Genomic DNA, 17,997 nt, shown 5'->3' with positions numbered 1-17,997 from the left:
TTGGAGCCACTGATTTTTTATGACTGAAGCCAAATACTAACATTTACATATTTATTCTTTATATAAATATACATTCATTGCATGGTGATGTTAAGCACACAAATAACCACCTCTATCTTGTTCTGTACTAAAATTAATATATATATATTTTTTAATTAACTAGCTTTTTGATCCTCAAAACGGAATCTATGATTAGGTTTTGTTCTGTAACAGGTCTTCCTTTTCCTCTCTTTAAGCTGCATTCTTACACATAAAGAACAGAAATGGAAATGCAAAATACATTTCTTTTCAATCACACAACTAAAAACATGATAATGCAGCACCAAAACAAATGACATAAAATTGCAGCACTGTATTTGGAAAAATATATTGTATTTTTTTTTTTAAAAAAGGACCCTTCTGATACAGAGCATTGTGCTGTATACATGATTTGCATAAAAGATCTGCTATGACACAAAGTATCACCAACACACAGACAGCATTCTATTATTTTAAGAGAAGTGCTTTGGAGCCTGATTCTGCATGAGTGTCCCAAGCAAGGTGCTAAGTGCCCCCAAACCCTATCAACTTCAATAGACTTTTCATATAATTAGCAATTACTACAAATTTCTAGACAGAATCCCAAAATCATTTTTGTGGTGCAGGGAATTTCTTGGGGACTAATCAGCCAGGACCAGCAGATAAGTTAGCACAACTATCAGAGATACAATTTTTAGTATACCTTTAAGGGGTTTATGGTTCGCCTTCCGCCTTTTTGAATGTACATGTTGTGATGCCACTATGATGTGTGCACAGTTCTGGGAATACAGAGAGCATTACAGCCTGTTAGCTAAACAGCCTGCCAAGGATCTGATCCAATTCCTACAGAAGTCGATGGAGTTCTTTCCATTAACTTCAATGGACACCAGATCAGACCTCAGACTCTTTGTCAATGCTCCATTTAGCTTCTAGGGGCCAGACACTGAAAAGATCTCAGCTCCCATTTATGCACTGAAATCAATGCCTAGATTTTTTTTCCCCAAAAAACTCAGCCAGAAGCGCTCTGAGCATTTTGGAAAAGTCTGGTGATAACTGTCACATTAGAAGCTGCAGTGTGCTGAGCACTTTTGAAAATCTGGCTCCAATTCATCCTGATGAGTCTGGTTTTGAATCTAAATGGGAAAAAAAAAAAATCAACATTTACAAATTTAGACCCCAATCTTGCAAACACTTCAGGGGCCTTAATTCTTAATGTTGTTTAATATATTGTTAATTTTTTATCATCTAAATAGCAGACCTGCTAAATAGACCACAGATCACTCTCCTGTCAACTCCAGTATTCCACCAGATGGAGAAGACTAGGGGGAATCAATGGGAGAGCGTCTCCCATTGACAAAGCATAGTATGGAACCCATGGCAAGTGTACATCTAAGCTACGTTGACCTGAGTTATGCTACTAACGTAACTCAAATTGTGTGTTTTAGATCGACTTTCCCCCATAGTGTAGACCTGCCCTCAGACTTTTCACAGGGGATGGGAATTTGTCTTGATGGTATCTTAAGGTAAGATGTTCTTTCCATTTGATTAAAAAAAAACAAGCAAAAAAAAGCTATTTTGTTTAAATAAGACATTTGCTGCGCAAAGTAAATCCTGCTCTGGGAAGTTTTTTTGAAACATGAAATTTTAAACAGTTGCTTTGATATTCAGGATCACATTTTTCAAAGACTGTAGCATCTAGTTTCCAATGCATGTAACTGTGCACAGCCTCATGTGCAGGTGCAAGTCACTGCATGTATATGTGAGAATGCAACATATGACTATATGTGCAAAGTGGTGCAAATGGAATGTTAGAGGCCAATCTCAGGACACCTGAAAATCTGGCCCTCACTTAAGTGTCATGAAAATCCCACTGACTTCAAGGTTTCACAAGGCAATCCAGGGTGGAATTTGTACTAGTTTTTTAACTAATCTGGTATGGAGTCTGCAGGACACAGCAAAGCTGTATGGGCTCCACTTTGAATGATGGAGTAGGTCTGCTTAGGTGCTTGTGTATGAGAGGATGAAGAAAAGATGGGAGGAGGGGCAGCCGAAGTGGACACAGAGATATTCTGACCTCCATCACTAACCACAGCCACATCTGTTGCCCCTTCTTGAATCAAAGCATTGAGCCCTTCCAAGTCAGAACAGCTGATTCCAGAATCATTGATGAAAGTCTGGCTTGCTGAAGCCCTGTGACTACTGACTGAAGCAGTAGGAATCAAAGTCTGGTGGAGAGCACTGCTGTCACTTTGGTCCTGGGCAGTGAGAAGAACTGCCGGCTGCCCCACTGACACAGCTTCACTTTGAGAAACAGGGGGATGAGGCGGTGCTAGCAGACTGACTTGACGCAGTATTTGCAACTGACTACTCGCAGATAGGTCTTCCTGATTCTGGCCAACTAATGTGGGAGGCATAACATTCACTGAAGCAGCCTGAACTGTTCTGTTAGCTTGAGGCATTTGACTGCCAGCAATGATCTTGACCCTTTCTTCATTGTAAGAAGAAACCTGAGTGGCTTGAATTGGAACTTGAAGGTGACTTACTGTAATCGGGGCACTGGTCTGCCTACTTGGGTCCATGTGCAACTGCAAAACAGCCAGTTCAGTACTTTTGGTCCCATTATACTCTCTGTGCTGCTTCTTATGGCTCCTAAGAGAATCTTCTCGGACAAAGGAAGCCTCACACAGGCCACACTTAAATGCTTTCTTGGCATCCAATTTGGCTACTTGCCTGGAGCTGCCCTGCTTTGACTTATCTCCCTCTTTCTTCTCAGAGGTTTGCTTTTTGATCTTGACTTTGTCTGCATGGGCTTTCTTCACATGCGTGGTCAGATTGCTCCGCTGCTTGGTATCAAAGCTGCAGAAGTCACATTTGAAAGGGCGATCCTCGCAGTGAATTCTCTCGTGCACCTTGAGAGCTGCCTTGTTAGAGCAAGAGTAGTTGCATTTTGAGCACTTCACTGGCTGCTCAGGCTGATGGGTTCTTAAGTGATGCCGAAGGGTTGTTTTGTTTCCGCACTGGAACTCGCATTCTGGACACTTGAGTGTGTTCTCCATGCTGTGCTTAATGCGGATGTGTGATTTCAGGTTCCCTTTCATGGCACAGCGGACGTCACAGAACTCACACTTGTAAGGCTTCTCTCCAGAGTGCACACGCATGTGCCTCTTCAAGTCCGAGTTGATTTTAAATTTAGCACTACACATCCGACATTGAAACGGAGCATCTCCTGTCAACAAAACATGCATTTAAATTAGAGGAGTCAAGCCACGAATCTACAGGACTTCCTGGATAGACTGAAAGCTTCAATTAACTGCATAAACTTAAACTGGTACATGAACCCAATTTGTTCCAGTTAAAATTTCCCAACATATTTCCACAATGCACTAAATTCTTTAGTAAGGCGAAATTCAAATGTTGCATTCTCTTGTTTCACCTGAAGCTGATCAGACACACTTCTGTGTGGGAAACACAGAAGCCACTCCTGGCTCAGAGTGCTTTTGGGTAGAGAGTGTATTTGGGCATGCTTGCAGGCCCTGCAGTTCCTTGGTATTTGTATTCCAGATGTTCTCCACTTCTAATTCATTTTAGGGGTATGAATCGTAGAACACTGTTCCAAAACAAGCTACTGAAGATTCTCAATTCTCCCTCATTAATAAGATTGAATGTCTCAACTAATGCTTTCAGCTAACTGATATAAACATAAAAAAAAAATTGTATCTCTGCTAGATTTTGATGCATTATAAACCTTTCCTAAATATATACGTTAGCATATACATATAACTGCAGACATGTTGAGAATTTAACTATGATGGAGTATTAAATCAGTTCCAAACTATGTGGAATTAAATTACTAGCTAATCATCTTTTTAAAATATTTTGATCATAAAATATTTACCGCTGAAGACTCAAATTAAAAACCGTCCTCCAAAATAATTTACACGTCTGTTCCTATTCTTCTATGCCACATTTGCCCTAGGATGTTTGGCTCAAATTTCTTAGATTTGTAGAATCTGGTAACTAAAGGTGTGGTAATTCAGCTAGATTTTCAGTTTTTGATGGAAATGTTGAAAAAGCAAAGAGGGAAGGTGATAAGGAAGGACAACACTTAGTAGCATATACTTGGATGTACAGAAAATACACTGATTACTCCAGATTTACAGGATGTTCCTACAGTTTGTATTGGGGAAAAAATGAATTGTATTGCAGTGGGGCATCATAACTGGAAAAGAAAAATTAAAGGAGTGAAACATGCAAAAGATAAATAATAATGTGTGGATTCATATGAGTTTATTTATATAGAAATGTAACATTACGGAACCATTTAGTGTATAGTTTTGTCTTGCAATTCAACAGTTGGAAATGGAGGATTCTGCATGATGTGACAACTAACTTTCCACAAGCTACAATAAAAGATTTTTTTGAAATTAGTATGCACGTAGGAGTGTGTGCCTGCACAGTACATGTATAATTTTTTTATGGGCACACACATGAAGACTAGAAAGCTGAAAATCTGTGTTAAAGGATTCAAATGCTAGATCTTGCAAATGTTTTTTTTATTTGCTCAGCTTTAACCTCATGAATAATCACTTCAAGGGAACTACTCACGTGGGTAAAGTAGTTGCATGTATAAGTGTTTGCATCTTCAGGGCCTAAACCTCTGTTCTTTGCATTTCCTTGCATTTGTAGGGTTGTCACAATATGTGCTGCCAAAATAACCACACATATTTAATTCATAATCACTGGATCAAATCCAGGGCATGGACTTACAAGACAGTGACTCCATTCAGAATATGATGATTTAAAAAACAAAAGTAGCTGACTGTAGTAACTAGGATCTGCAAAACAATACTATTCATTCTTTACAGTTCTTCTCTGATCCACCTGAACAGTAAGACTTATTTTGGTATTACTTTGTCACACCATGGAAGGAAAAACGTGAAAGAACTATAGGGTGCTATGTAAGACAAACAAAATGCAGGAATGTACTAAGTTCAGTCAATGCTTTGTTCATTAATAATCAAGCTGCATATGGCTAATTTATTTTACATGTTAATATTTTATAGATCTTTGTAGAATTTTGCATAATTTGTTTATCCAGCTACATATGTCATTGATTTAGCTGCTTATTTTTCAAATCAAGTCGTGGCATACTGTGCAAATCTCACATCTGTTTAATAATTGAGATATATAGCATATTATGTTTGTGATAAAGATTTTTATTAACGAAGATACACTACAAACCAGTGTAGCTTATTTATTTTACAGTCACAGCTGCATACTCTTCTAGTTGAATTGTAAGACACCACTATTGAATTTTTACCTAGTTTACTGATGAAGACATAGCACGTACTTCAGTAGCTCAATTTTCATATATTGGACTGACAGTGTTACTCACTTCTGTACTCAAATTCTGCCATACATGTGTTCTCTAAATTGCAGATTGATCTATTATACATATTTACACTACCGGCCTTACATATTTTGACACTGGCAGAGGTACCAAAGAAATTCAGGGCCTTGATCCTGAAAACTATTACTCGTGTGAACTGTTCCACTGAAATTAAGAGAAGAAAGGATTAATCAAATTAGCAAGGGTGTATAAAATCTGACTCCAAATTATATACAGTAGAACCTCAGCATTACGAACTGACCAGTCAATCACACACTTCATTTGGAACCGGGAGTATACAATCAGGCAGCAGCAGAGAAAAAGTAAATAACAATAAAGCAAATACAGTACAGTAGTGTTAAATGTAAACTACTAAAAAATAAAGGGAAAGCAGCATTTTTCTTCTGCATAGTAAAGTTTCAAAACTGTTAAGTCAACGTTCAGTTGTAAACTTTTGAAACAACCATAAAATGTTTTGTTCAGTTACAAACATTTCAGAGTTACTAATAACCTTCATTCCTGGGATGTTTGTAACTCTGAGGGCTTGGCTCTACTTGCGAGTTAGAGCGCAATAAAGGAGCCCAAGGCACATTAGCTCACTACCCCTCCGTACTGGCAAGGCACGTAGAGCGCTCTGACTCCACAGCTACAGCACTTCTGGTACTCCATCTTGGCGAGCAGAATGTTTGTTGTGCCCCTGCTGGAGCGCCGCAGCACCAGTATGAATGAGGTGCTGCATTACTGCGCTCTGATTGACCTCTGGAAACATCCCATAATCCCCTTAAGTAAAGTGGCCACTTGTCATTGTTTTGAACTCACTGTAGGAATGCAGATATGCCCTTTCAAAGCTCCGTTTCTGACAGCTGGATGCTTATCTGCTCCAAGACAAAGGAATGCTGCTTGCTTTGAGTGAGAGGCAGGGAGGGGGCGAGAGAGGTCTGCTGTTGTCTGAACTTACAAGGCAGCATGCTGACATGCTCTCAGCCCCCCAAAAACCCAGTCTCTCTCCCTCCCTCCACATACACACAAACACACTCCCTGTCACACTCCACCCCCCCCCCATTTGAAAAGCACGCTGAAGCCACTTGCATGCTGGGATAGCTATCACAATGCACTGCTCTTTGTGGCGTTGCAAGAGCCGCTAACGTAGCCACGCCAGTGCGCTTACAGCTGAATGTGTAAACACTCAGCAGCATTTTCCCTGCTGCAGTCTCTGAAGGCTAGTTTAACTCCCAGCTCTCTACAACTGCAAGTGTAGCCATGCCCTGAGGTTCTACTGTAGGTCACAAAGACATTTACCTCTATGAATTTATAACAGATTTCTGGTCGTACAGAGAATGGTTGATGCAGTACCATTAGGACCTGCATTCTGGATACAAGTGTGAATTTTTCATTTAAAATCCAGTCCACTTAATTTCTTAGTGAATAATAGGGATGTAATCATTTTTTAAAGCTTTGTATTTATATGCAACGAATGACAAGTTCTTCATATCTAAAAAGATTTACTTGGGAAAGACAGAGTTTAGTTTCTTGCTCTAAAGACTTGACATCACATACTGAGCAGTGAAGGGATGTAGTAACAGGGTCAGAAAAGACCTCAAATCTGTGGAAACAGGAACATAGTTCCCACTTCAACACATTCCCTCTTGCTTCCTAGCCACCATGGAAGTCCTTCCACAGGACATCTGCAAGAGTGGGCATTCCAGAGATAGATAGGAGGGATGGATGAAATCTGATCCCCACTACAGAATGAGGTGTTCCCAGAGCTAATCCATACAAGACTTACTGGAAGAACTCCCCTCTGTTTGCAGTTCATTTTAGTTTCAAGCTTTGAAGGGCAAAGGCAGATGCAGCATGGTTTCAAGGGGCGCTGTACTGCTAATGAAGTGAAGAGTCATGAAACCTAAAGTGAAAGGATAATTTTTCTATGTGGATAAATTGTGGATTATGCTGACTTCTCAGCAGACCCTAGGGAATCTGCTCCTGGCACATGCCTCTTTCCTTCATCCACTCTGGAACAGCAGGGAAGAGACCATTTTAATTCCACAAGTTCTAGTACAGGGGTCAGCAAGCTTTCAGAAGTGGTGTGCCGAGTCTTCCTTTATTCATTCTAATTTAAGATTTTGTGTGCCAGTAATACATTTTAACATTTTTAGAAGGTCTCTTTCTATAAGTCTATAATATATAATCAAACTTTTGTTGTATGTAAAGTAAATAAGGTTTTAAAAATGTTTAAGAAGCTTCACTTAAAATTAAATTAAAATGCAGAGCCCCCCGGACTGGAGGCCAGGATCCGGGCAGTCAAGTGTCAGAGGGGTAGCCGTGTTAGTCTGGATCTGTAAAAGCAGCAGAGAATCCTGTGGCACCTTACAGACTAACAGACGTTTTGGAGCATGAGCTTTCGTGGGTGAATACCCCACTTCGTTGGATGCATGTAGTGGAAATTTCCAGGGGCAGGTATATATATGCTAGCAAGCAAGCTAGAGATAACGAGGTTAGTTCCATCAGGGAGGATGAGCCCTGTTCTAGCAGCTGAGGTGTGAAAACCAAGAGAGGAGAAACTGCTTCTGTAGTTGGCTAGCCAATCACAGTCTTTGTTCAATCCTGAGCTGATGTGTCAAATTGCAGATGAACTGAAGCTCAGCAGTTTCTCTTTCAAGTCTGGTCCTGAAGTTTTTTTGCTGCAGGATGGCACCTTAAGGTCTGCTTTAGTGTGGCCAGGGAGGTTGAAGTGCTCTCCTACAGGTTTTGTATATTGCCATTCCTAATATCTGATTTGTTTCCATATCCTTTTCCGTAGAGACTGGTCCAGTTTGCCCGATGTACATAGCAGAGGGGCACTGCTGGCATATGATGGCGTATATTATATTGGTGGACGTGCAGGTGAACGAACCAGTGATGGTGTGGCTGATCTGGTTAGTCCTGTGATGGTGTCGCCGTGTAGATATGTGGGCAGAGTGTGCAGCGGGGTTTGTGCATGGATTGGGCCTGAGCTAGAGTTACCATGGTGTGGTGTGCAGTTGCTGGTGAGAATACGTTTCAGGTTGGCAGGTTGTCTGTGGGCGAGGATTGGCCTGCCACCCAAGGCTGTGAAAGTGTGGATCATTGTCCAGGATGGGTTGTAGATCCCTGATGATGCGTTGGAGGGTTTTAGCTGGGACTGTATGTAACAGCCATGGAGTCCAACAGCTAAAACCCTCCAACGCATCGATCAGGGATCTACAACCCATCCTGACAATATCCACACTTTCACAGGCCTTGGGTGCAGGCCAATCCTCGCCCACAGACAATCTGCCAACCTGAAACGTATTCTCACCAGCAACTGCACACCACACCATGGTAACTCTAGCTCAGCGAACCAATCTATGCAACAACCCCGCTGCCAACTCTGCCCACATATTCTACACCGGCGACACCATCACCGGTTCATTCACCGCACGTCCACCAATATAATATATGCCATCAATGCCAGCAGTGCCCTCTGCTATGTACATCGGGCCAAACTGGACAGTCTTACGGAAAGGATAAATGACACCAATCAGATATTAGGAATGGTAATATACAAAAACCTGTAGGGAGCACTTCAACCTCCCTGGCCACACTAAAGCAGACCTTAAGGTGGCCATCCTGCAGCAAAAAAACTCAGGACCAGACTGAAGAGAAACTGCTGAGCTTCAGTTCATCTGCAAATTTGACACCAATCAGCTCAGGATTGAACAAAGACTGTGAATGGCTAGCCAACTACAGAAGCAGTTTCTCCTCTCTTGGTTTTCACACCTCAGCTGCTAGAACAGGGCCTCATCCTCCCTGATGAACTAACCTCGTTATCTCTAGCTTGCTTGCTAGCATATATATACCTGCCCCTGGAAATTTCCACTACATGCATCCACGAAGTGGTATTCACCCACGAAAGCTCAGCTCCAAAACGTCTGTTAGTCTATAAGTGCCACAGGACCGGGCAGTGTGAGTGCCACTGAAATCAGCTCATGTGCCGCCTTAGGCACATTGTGCCATAGGTTGCCTACCCCTATTTCTAGTATAAGAAGTCAAATTATTTATTTGGAGAAGGGAGCATGTGGCCCTGAAAGGACAACTTGACACAAAGGCTGTGATTTCAAACTGGCAAAGCATGACTGCGTTCTCATGATCATGTCACCCTATTTACCTGCTAAATATCACAAAGGGCTTATTCACTCCTTGTTCTTCACTGGCTGAATCCCCAACCAGGGCCACTTGGCCTCCCAGTGGCCGAAAGTATATTAGTGCCGAGTCATCAGTCTTCACAGGTGGCACTGAAAAGCTACCTTACTTTGGTGGAAAAGCAGAGAAGAATAAAACAAAACTACTGTTTTCCTTCTCTCATGGCTTAATCCTTCTAGGAGCACAACTGCTACAGCTTACATATATGTACCTGTGTGTAATCTGCACACACTTGCGTTACAGGAGGAAAATCGACATCAGGTGTTCTCTGGACTGTATCTATCATTATTATCTGACTCACCCATGTACAATTTCTGCTTCCCATCACATCTGTTACGTAGCAGAAGAAACAGGTGAACCTTGTAAAACAGCTCCCTAGTTGTCCTGCCTGTGGCATCACAGCAGATTTGTGAAGCATAAAAGACTCTTCTGCTAAGGACAGATTGGTTTGACCCTCCGCTCCTCCACATTTCACATGTGATTTATTTCTTCTATCTGCTGGAAATAAATTCCACACTGCCTACATCTGAACTAATGTACAGTGTAGTATAGTACTTCAATTCAGAATCAGAACCTAGAGCAGGTTCAAAGCTAATATAGTAAACACTGAACAGTAATGGCTTTGCAGCTAACATTCACAGAATTAATCAAATCCATAAAGAACAACATGGAAACCAATCTAATACCACAGAATAAGCGAAAAACTTCATATGTCAGAGATAACTGTACAGGAACAAAAAAATTCAGTATCTTTACAAGCTACAAGAGAAAATGTGATTAAAAGAGAATTTAGGAAAATAATTTAACTATAAGAAGTTATGGATTTAGTGTTTGCAAAAGGTATGGGGGCTGACAACCCTGGGGGCTGAAATCATCTATCCACAGAACAAGCATAGCATGGGCAGCAGTAAGGCCAGTTTCCTCATATTGTCCTGCTAACATGCCCCAGCGTTGACCTGGAAGGGACCCCACCAGCAATGGAAGTTTACCTGAATTTAGTAATTTGCAGATGTAAACTAAGATGAATTATGCAGAAATTAAAATACTTCAAGGGTATCTACATTTGGAGATGGCACTGGTTTAACTAGTTCAATATCACAATCAATTTAGTTGAACTGTTGCAACTTTTCTATAATAGACTCTAGATTGGGAGTTAGACACCTTGGCACTTATGAAAATCCCACTGGGCACCTATCTACATCTTGAGCATCAAAATACCTCAAATATGGCCCACGGCGTTTTGAAGTCTTACAGATTGAAATTCTGGTCTAGACTTACCAGTATGGGATCTGAGATGGACAGTAAGCTGGCTAGAGTTGCGGCTTGCATAAGGGCAGATCTGGCATTTAAAAGGACGCTCATTTGAGTGGATGCGCTGGTGCTTGTTGAGACTGCTGTTGTCGGCAGCTGCATAGTCACATTGTTTACATTTGTAAGGTTTCACCCCAGTATGGGAACGCATGTGCATCTTTAGCTTATCTTTGCGACTGAAGCATTTGCTACACACCTCACATTTATGGGGCTTATCTCCTGAAAACCAACAAAAGAGCATCTAAATAAGAACTTTTGTAATGACACAATCTTGGAACTAAACAAAACACAAAGAAACTATACAGAATTTTCAAATCGCCATAGTTTGAATTTTCCCAAGGCCTCCTTAAATTCACCTCCAATGTTTATGCCTTCAAACACCACCACATTAGCCACTCTTCCTAATATGCACAGAAGACATGGTAAGGAATCAAGCAAATTCAGAAGACCCTTTGAAAAATTGTCCCCTTACACTAGCTTTTGAAAGTTCATTTGAAAATGATTTACATGTTTTTAAGAATTATGTCAAACTAAATTTTTTTTAACTTCTTGTCCTAATCTGTAGTACAATGCGGTGATGCACTGAAAAACAGCTTCCCATTCATGCCATGTAGGCTCCTGTGTGTCAGTGACGAGTGAAGCATACATCATTTTTGATGTTCTGAAATCTGAGGGCCAGATGACTAAGTTGCAAACTGGCCTATACTAAAGTAGTTTGTACCATAATGTGGGACTTGGCATGTGAAAGGGACAGTCCTTGCATTCCAAGAAGCTAGGGGAGGGATTGTGCCTCTTGAATATGTAGGTTGTATCACCTAAAACTAGACGCTTATTTTGTTGGAAAACATCTATTGACAATAACAAGAAGGAAAATAGGTGGTGATGGCTTTAGAGTTTACCTGTATGTGTTCTTAAATGACGTTCCACGTCTTTCATACCATACGATGTCTTGAATTGGCAACCTGAAAATAAATTAGATACCACAAACAATAAATTAGATTTTTAAATTTAAGAAAAACAAACAAGACAATGGGACAGGGGACATGTACTTTGACAGATTCAGGATGTTACCTTTCTCGGCATGTATCTGTAACATTTCTGTGTCAAATATATCAAGGCTCTGTGTGTGTATACAAATAAAGAGAAGGAATTCAACACTGCCGGAAAATGAAGTCCACATCTTGTTTGCATATACTTACTTACAATAAGTAAGTAGCTATACTTACCTATAAACGTTAGCCTTCTAGTGCTTCCCTAGAAGATAATTCATTCTCTGCATTAACTCGTTCTGGAATTTCTGGTGGTAGTCTCTAAAACAAATTGTGTGGAATCTCTGCCTGGGTTTTGAGATGCACTCTACAGTACACAGGGGACACAGGGAGACTAATTAATTTCACATATAGTCTCAGATTAGAGATAGCGGGCACCTAACACATTGGGGTCCTCATTCTCAGGAGTTTTGCCTGAGTTAAGAATACTGGATAGGGCTCTGAAAGTTTGTGTGCGTGTAAACTAAGACTGTGCATGTGAAATAAGATTCTCAGGTAAAAGAAAGATTTGAAACAATACTGTAAACTCTATTTAAATAAACAAGACTACTCATGTGAGCAAAGTTTAACTCCCAAACCTTGCAGCACTGAATTCTATATGAAAGAATTAAGCATACGTTTTGCAGGAGTTTATACGGTAACTTCGCTGATTAATATGATTTAAATATTGTCAATATTTAAAATCAGTCCATCTTTGCAAATGCTTTGGTTCATCAGAGCTGTGGCTACAGTGCAAATAAATTTCAGGATTCTTCACATGACTTGAAGGACTGGGAACACAGTAAGGAGAATACAAGTCAAGCCCTACTTTTACAGTGATGTGTGTCAGCACACCTGGAAGCCAGGTAGAGCCCCATTGACCTTAGCCAGTACACATCATTAGAGCAAGATCTGAGGGCTTGATTCTACTCCCACTGAATTCAATGGCAAAACTCCCACTGATTTTAATTGTGTAGGATCAGGCCTAAAGAAGCATATCAAGTTGTCTTCTAGATCCGTGCAGATTAATTTCATGAAATTAGGCAAACCTTGCGTATTTATAATTATACTAAATCCACCAATTGCAAAATGAAAGAAAAAAGAAGACACATCCAATACCTAACCTGGATAGCAGCAGTTCAATTTCTTTTGGACAATTGCAGTACTGGATTTTCTGGAACGCGTTTTTGATGATGGGGAGACAACAGTGGCAGTCTGAGGTTCACGGCTCTCATTGGGCAGATATGTTTGGTAGCCATGCTCAAAAACAAGCTCTGGAGCAGAAACTAAAAACATAAAATGGCCCACTTTCTTAGTATAAACATCTTCAATCTGTATAAAATTCCATTAAGCACCGCCCGTACCTAGTTCTAGTTTTACAATCACATTTGCCTATTATTTTATAAAATGTTTTTCTCTACCTATTATAAGGGAAAGCCCCAGGTAAGCAAAAAAAAAAAAAAAAAAAAGAAACTGACAAAGGCCTCTATCTTGAAACTGGATATGCATGGCTAGCCCTTTGCACTAGTACAAAGTTGCACTGAAGCCTGTGGGATTTTGCACAAGCAGAAGGGTATGATGGTGTGGATCAAATTGCAGGACTCAGGGCTAAGCCAGTTTCTTCTGCTGCTTGTGTGTGGGGGGTTACTTATATGAGTGCAGTTATGTATGTTGTTAGCAGGATCGGAGCCCTAAATCAGTATTCAGGGGAAACAGCAAAATTGGCTTTATACAAAATGCTGTCAAAAGTATGAAGTAAACAAACTGAAAAAAATTGTGTTTTTTTTTTTTAAATATCTACTCTCTTTCAGTTATAGGAATTTTAAGTGTCAGCTGTAAACACAGTAAGAAAAACCATTTTAACACAGACTAATTAATGGCTTTTAAATTGATTAAATCTCATCCCTGTCCGAATATCAAATAGGTTGGCATTACTACCCTCATTTTACAGGTGAGTAAATAAGAGGCAGATAATTTAAGCAATTCATCCAAAATCCAGTGAATATAGGCAGGGATTTGAACTCGAAAATTCCTGGCAGCCAGCCGTGAAATCAGTCCACTTGACTATCCTATCTTTTCACTCGTTTTAAGACTTTTGTGTATCAGATTCTTTAACCCAAAACATTTTTGCAAATCTCTCTGGGAATTAATGTGTCTGTTCAAATTAGTTCAAAGTAAATGAGGCCCTGAGTCTGAAAACATGCACGCATGTAACTTTATGCAAGTAAAGGTCTGCATGTGCTTCAGCCTGACTTAAACCTTTGCAGAGGTATGAATACTGAGTATCACAATATTTCTAGCTAATTAATTGTGGAAGCAGTTGTTCCAGAGCAGTGTTCTCTTATAAGGAGGCCTGGACTGAAGACCAACAAAAACTCTTAAGTCTGTGTTTGTTACCAAGGGCACCATTAAAAATGCCCTGTCATTTGAATATTTTTCATAAATGCTGCCACTGATTACAGTTTCCCTTTCATTAAGTGCTGGCTGCACGTTACATCAGGCTTAAGATATTATAAATGGATTAATAGTTTCAATTGTCAATTTAAGTGCATAGCGTTATACCAAAGCTAACAAAGTAGTCAATTTGCTTCTCCTTCCTTCAGCAAATCATATGTGAATACTTGTGTGCAAACTGGTATTTTAACTTAATGTGATGGGGTACATAGATTTACATTTCTATTTCCTATAGGATGGGTGCTTTCAAATTCCTAAGCAATACCTGTGATGGTCTGAGTCTCTGAAGTGATTGTTCTGGTTGTGGTTTGAGTCTGTGTTGAAGGCACAGTTTCTTCTGAGACAAACTGGACTGTACTAGTAGTTCCATTTGCACTGATCAGCTGGCAGCCGCTTTGCTTGTGAGCAACAAAGGCATCTAGGTTATTAAACTGCTGCTTGCAAATGCCACAAATGTGAGTATCTGGGGTGAGCTCCACTAGGACAGTGGTGCCTCCTGGAACTAGAAAAATGGAAAGAGATCAAATAATTTACACTGATGAAATCAAAACATAAAAACATTCCTACACAAAAGCTAAGAGAGATTCCAATAAGATTATCAATTATCACATGGATCAAGGCCTCAATTAGTATACCATGCATTCAATTTCTCATTGAATAACTGCAACATATCCTTTTCAACTAGTAGTGGGAGAGCTATAATAGCAACTGTGAAACCAAGATGCTGAACTCTATAAATACTGTCCTCTTCTTTTAGTATACCATTCAACAGAGACAGCACATGGGCATTACAACCACTAGAACCGAACATATTTAGTGGTACGTGAAGCTTCTGGGCACTGACTTCAGCAGGAGTTGTGTGTGCTGAGCAGCCTGAAGTGCAAAGCCATCAGATCATAGGCAACCTAAAAAAAAAAAGTTACACTAAAGTTCCTGGGAAATGTGATTCATGAAACTTGCATGCCTGCAATGCTGAACCATAGGTTGCTGATAAGGCTACATTCTTTTTCCATGTTACACACTAGGCCACAGGGGCTTACATGACAGTTGCAGTCTGGGAACTTGCATCTTTGCATGGTGCACAGTGACACTCTCACAGCCAGGCAGCTTGCACAACTGCACAATGCCATTGTAGATTGGACCGGGCCCTACACCGTTGCTCCTTGCATTAGGCCCAGGGAGCTTGCCCTATGCACCTGGGAAGCTTTCCCAGAAAATGTGCTCCAATTATGGTGTGTGTGGGGGTCAGGCCTTAATGAACAAGGACAGTCCTGGAGGCAACATGGAGTGAAGTGTCAGGGTATCTCTTGCCTGGCTCCCCTGCAGGCATCCTCTGTGCCGCCCACTGGAGCCCAAGCAGCAAAACTGCCTTTTCCCCTCTGTCCTTACCTCCCAGGCCCTTCTGCCCTACCTCCTCCCCTGCCCTGCCTGCCTAACATCCAACTTCTTTCCCTGCCTCCCCTATCCCTAACTGCCCCATGTGCTCTATCCCTAACTCCCCGACCTGTTCCCCTTGAGCTCATAGCTGCTCTTCTTACCGTGCTTACTCCTTAAAAGCCCTGTCTGCCCCCCCACCTCTAACCTGCCTCTCTGCCCTACTCTGCAGCCCCTGCACCCACCCAACGCCCCACAAGCATCTAATGCCTCCTCCCCAGTGGGGGGCTAGAACGGTCCCCGCTCTTCACTCCTGGATGCCTCTAGCCTCCTGGACCCCCGATCTCCGCCCGCCTTGCCCGTCTCCTCCGCGAGCCCGTGACCGGAGGAGGGCTGGGAACCGGAGGCGGCAGGCCAGAGTCGATCTCCGTCGAGCAGCTGGCCAGGGCGCCGAGCAGCGCCTCTCGCCTGCTGCCGGGATGAACGGGCTTCTCCTGGGCGGGGTGTCGGAGGCCGGGACCCGCTGCGGTCCGCCCTTCCCTGTTGAGCGGCGGCTGATGGCTCCGGCCGCCTCCTCCGCTCTCCGCGGACCAGCCCCTCGCTGCGCCCCGGCTCCCCGCCTGGGGCGGCGGCACCTGCTACTCGCCCAGGCCCCGGGCCCACTGGGGGACTGCGAAGCGGGGCCGCCCGGGGAGCCCCGCTACGCGCCGGGGCAGGCCGCCCAGCCCGCTGGCTGCTCTCCCCCGGGCTCCCCGGAGCCACGTTCCCGGGCTTGGCTCCCGCCCGCTTCTTGCGCTACTCAGGTTTCGGGGCTTGCCCGGGCCCCGGCTCAACTCCGCTTCCCCAGCGCGGGCCCCGGAGCGCGCATAGCCCGCTCGGCACTTACACGGCACGGGCCCGGGGAAGCCCGGCGCCCTCCCGCCGCCTGGGTTCATGGCGCGCTGCACGGTCTGGGCCGAGAGCTCCGCCAGCGGCAAGGGGCTCACTGGCGGCGGGGACCCCCAGCCCCGCCCGGGCAGGGACGGACGTGGAGCAGCCCAAGCCGAGCGTGCCCGCGCGCTGTGAGCATGCTCAGTGACAGCCGCGGAGGCCGCTGCATCACGGGCACCAGAGCCCACCTGCTCGTTCTGGGGCGGCGCGTGGGGACACAGGGTGGGGGCGGCTGCTGCCCCCCGCCTCCCTGTGCAGGTCTAGGCAGGTTCCTGTTTCGAGTCTCTGTACACTGGGCAGCCTGCCGCCAGATCTCTGTACAGCGCCAAGCAGCCTGCTGGTGATTCTGTAGGCACTCGGTGCAGGCTGCTGCTAGTGCCGTTTATAAGTTATACCTCGTGTGCAGCCTGCTGGTGTGTGTGTCTCTGCAAGCTGCTGCTGCTTGCTGGTTATTATCCGTACAGCTCCACGCGGCATGCTTGGCTGTTGCTGTGCTGTAGCCTGTCCCTCCCCAGCTCTGCACAAGAGGGTGCTCATGTTTACCCATCCCACAGAGGGCGCACCCCGCACGGCCGGTACAGCTTGGGTATAGACAGTCAAGCACAACGATGCAAATTAAGTGCCTCCAAGTGTCAGAGGGGTAGCCATGTTAGTTTGTGTCCACAAAAACAACCAGGAGCAGGGACTGCAAGTTGTAGGGGCCCATGGTGCCCAGGCTCCAGCAAATTAAGTGCAGGGGTGCCCACTCCACCAATGTTCAGGGCCTGGTCTCTCTCCTGGCCCCGCCTGCTGTCTCTGCACACCTCCCCCAGTGCCTCTGCCTTCCCTGGGCCCCCTGCAGCTCCGCACTGTGATCCTTTGTGGCCGCTGCCAGCTACAAGGGAGTGTCACCTGGGGCAGGCTGAGGTGGCTGCTGCGCCTATGGAGGGAGGAGGCGCATGGCAGCGCCCTCTCCCCACAGGAACTGACTCCAACTGGGGCTTATCCTGGCTGGACCTCCAGAGCAGCAGCCTGCAGGGCTAGGAGGGGGCTGGGTGACTGTCATGCTGGGAGGGCCAGGGTGCCCCAGAGGTTACTGCTGCTGCTGGAGAGAGGGAGTCCTCTTTGCCCCCACATCCAAACCCTGGGGCAGCCTGTCTGCTGTATCTCAAACCCCCTCCCAGAGCCCACACCCACCACCCCAAGTCCCCTCCCCCACTCCTTCCTGAACGCCAACTCCTTGTCCCAGCCCAGGGCCTGCATCCAGCACCCAAACTCCCTTCCAGAACCTGCACCCCTCCCACACCCAAACTT

The 17,997-nt window shown here is 43.8% G+C and overlaps 1 protein-coding gene across 5 annotated transcripts; it reads right to left on the bottom strand.

The window, feature by feature from the left end:
* Positions 1–351: 351 nt before the first annotated feature.
* Positions 352–17,511, bottom strand: ZFP64 (ZFP64 zinc finger protein). Of its 5 annotated transcripts, none has more exons than XM_032790234.2 (6): positions 17,100–17,511; positions 14,666–14,902; positions 13,071–13,232; positions 11,818–11,880; positions 10,886–11,137; positions 352–3,244 (listed from the first exon to the last, which is right to left on the bottom strand). In XM_032790234.2, the coding sequence occupies exons 1-6, from the start codon at positions 17,239–17,241 to the stop codon at positions 1,944–1,946; spliced, it is 2,157 nt and encodes a 718-aa protein (XP_032646125.1). In that variant the 5' UTR covers positions 17,242–17,511; the 3' UTR covers positions 352–1,943. The 5 variants fall into 5 exon arrangements, with proteins under 5 accessions (XP_032646125.1, XP_032646127.1, XP_032646130.1 ...); XM_032790236.2 differs by lacking the exon at positions 17,100–17,511 and adding an exon at positions 16,661–16,851; XM_032790239.2 differs by lacking the exon at positions 17,100–17,511 and adding an exon at positions 16,236–16,365.
* Between the last annotated feature and the right edge of the window lie 486 nt (positions 17,512–17,997).

Source organism: Chelonoidis abingdonii, chromosome 14 (genome assembly GCF_003597395.2).
Source record: "Chelonoidis abingdonii isolate Lonesome George chromosome 14, CheloAbing_2.0, whole genome shotgun sequence".
In the NCBI taxonomy this organism is placed as follows: domain Eukaryota; kingdom Metazoa; phylum Chordata; order Testudines; family Testudinidae; genus Chelonoidis; species Chelonoidis abingdonii.
This window is presented reverse-complemented; position numbering and strand designations above follow the sequence as displayed.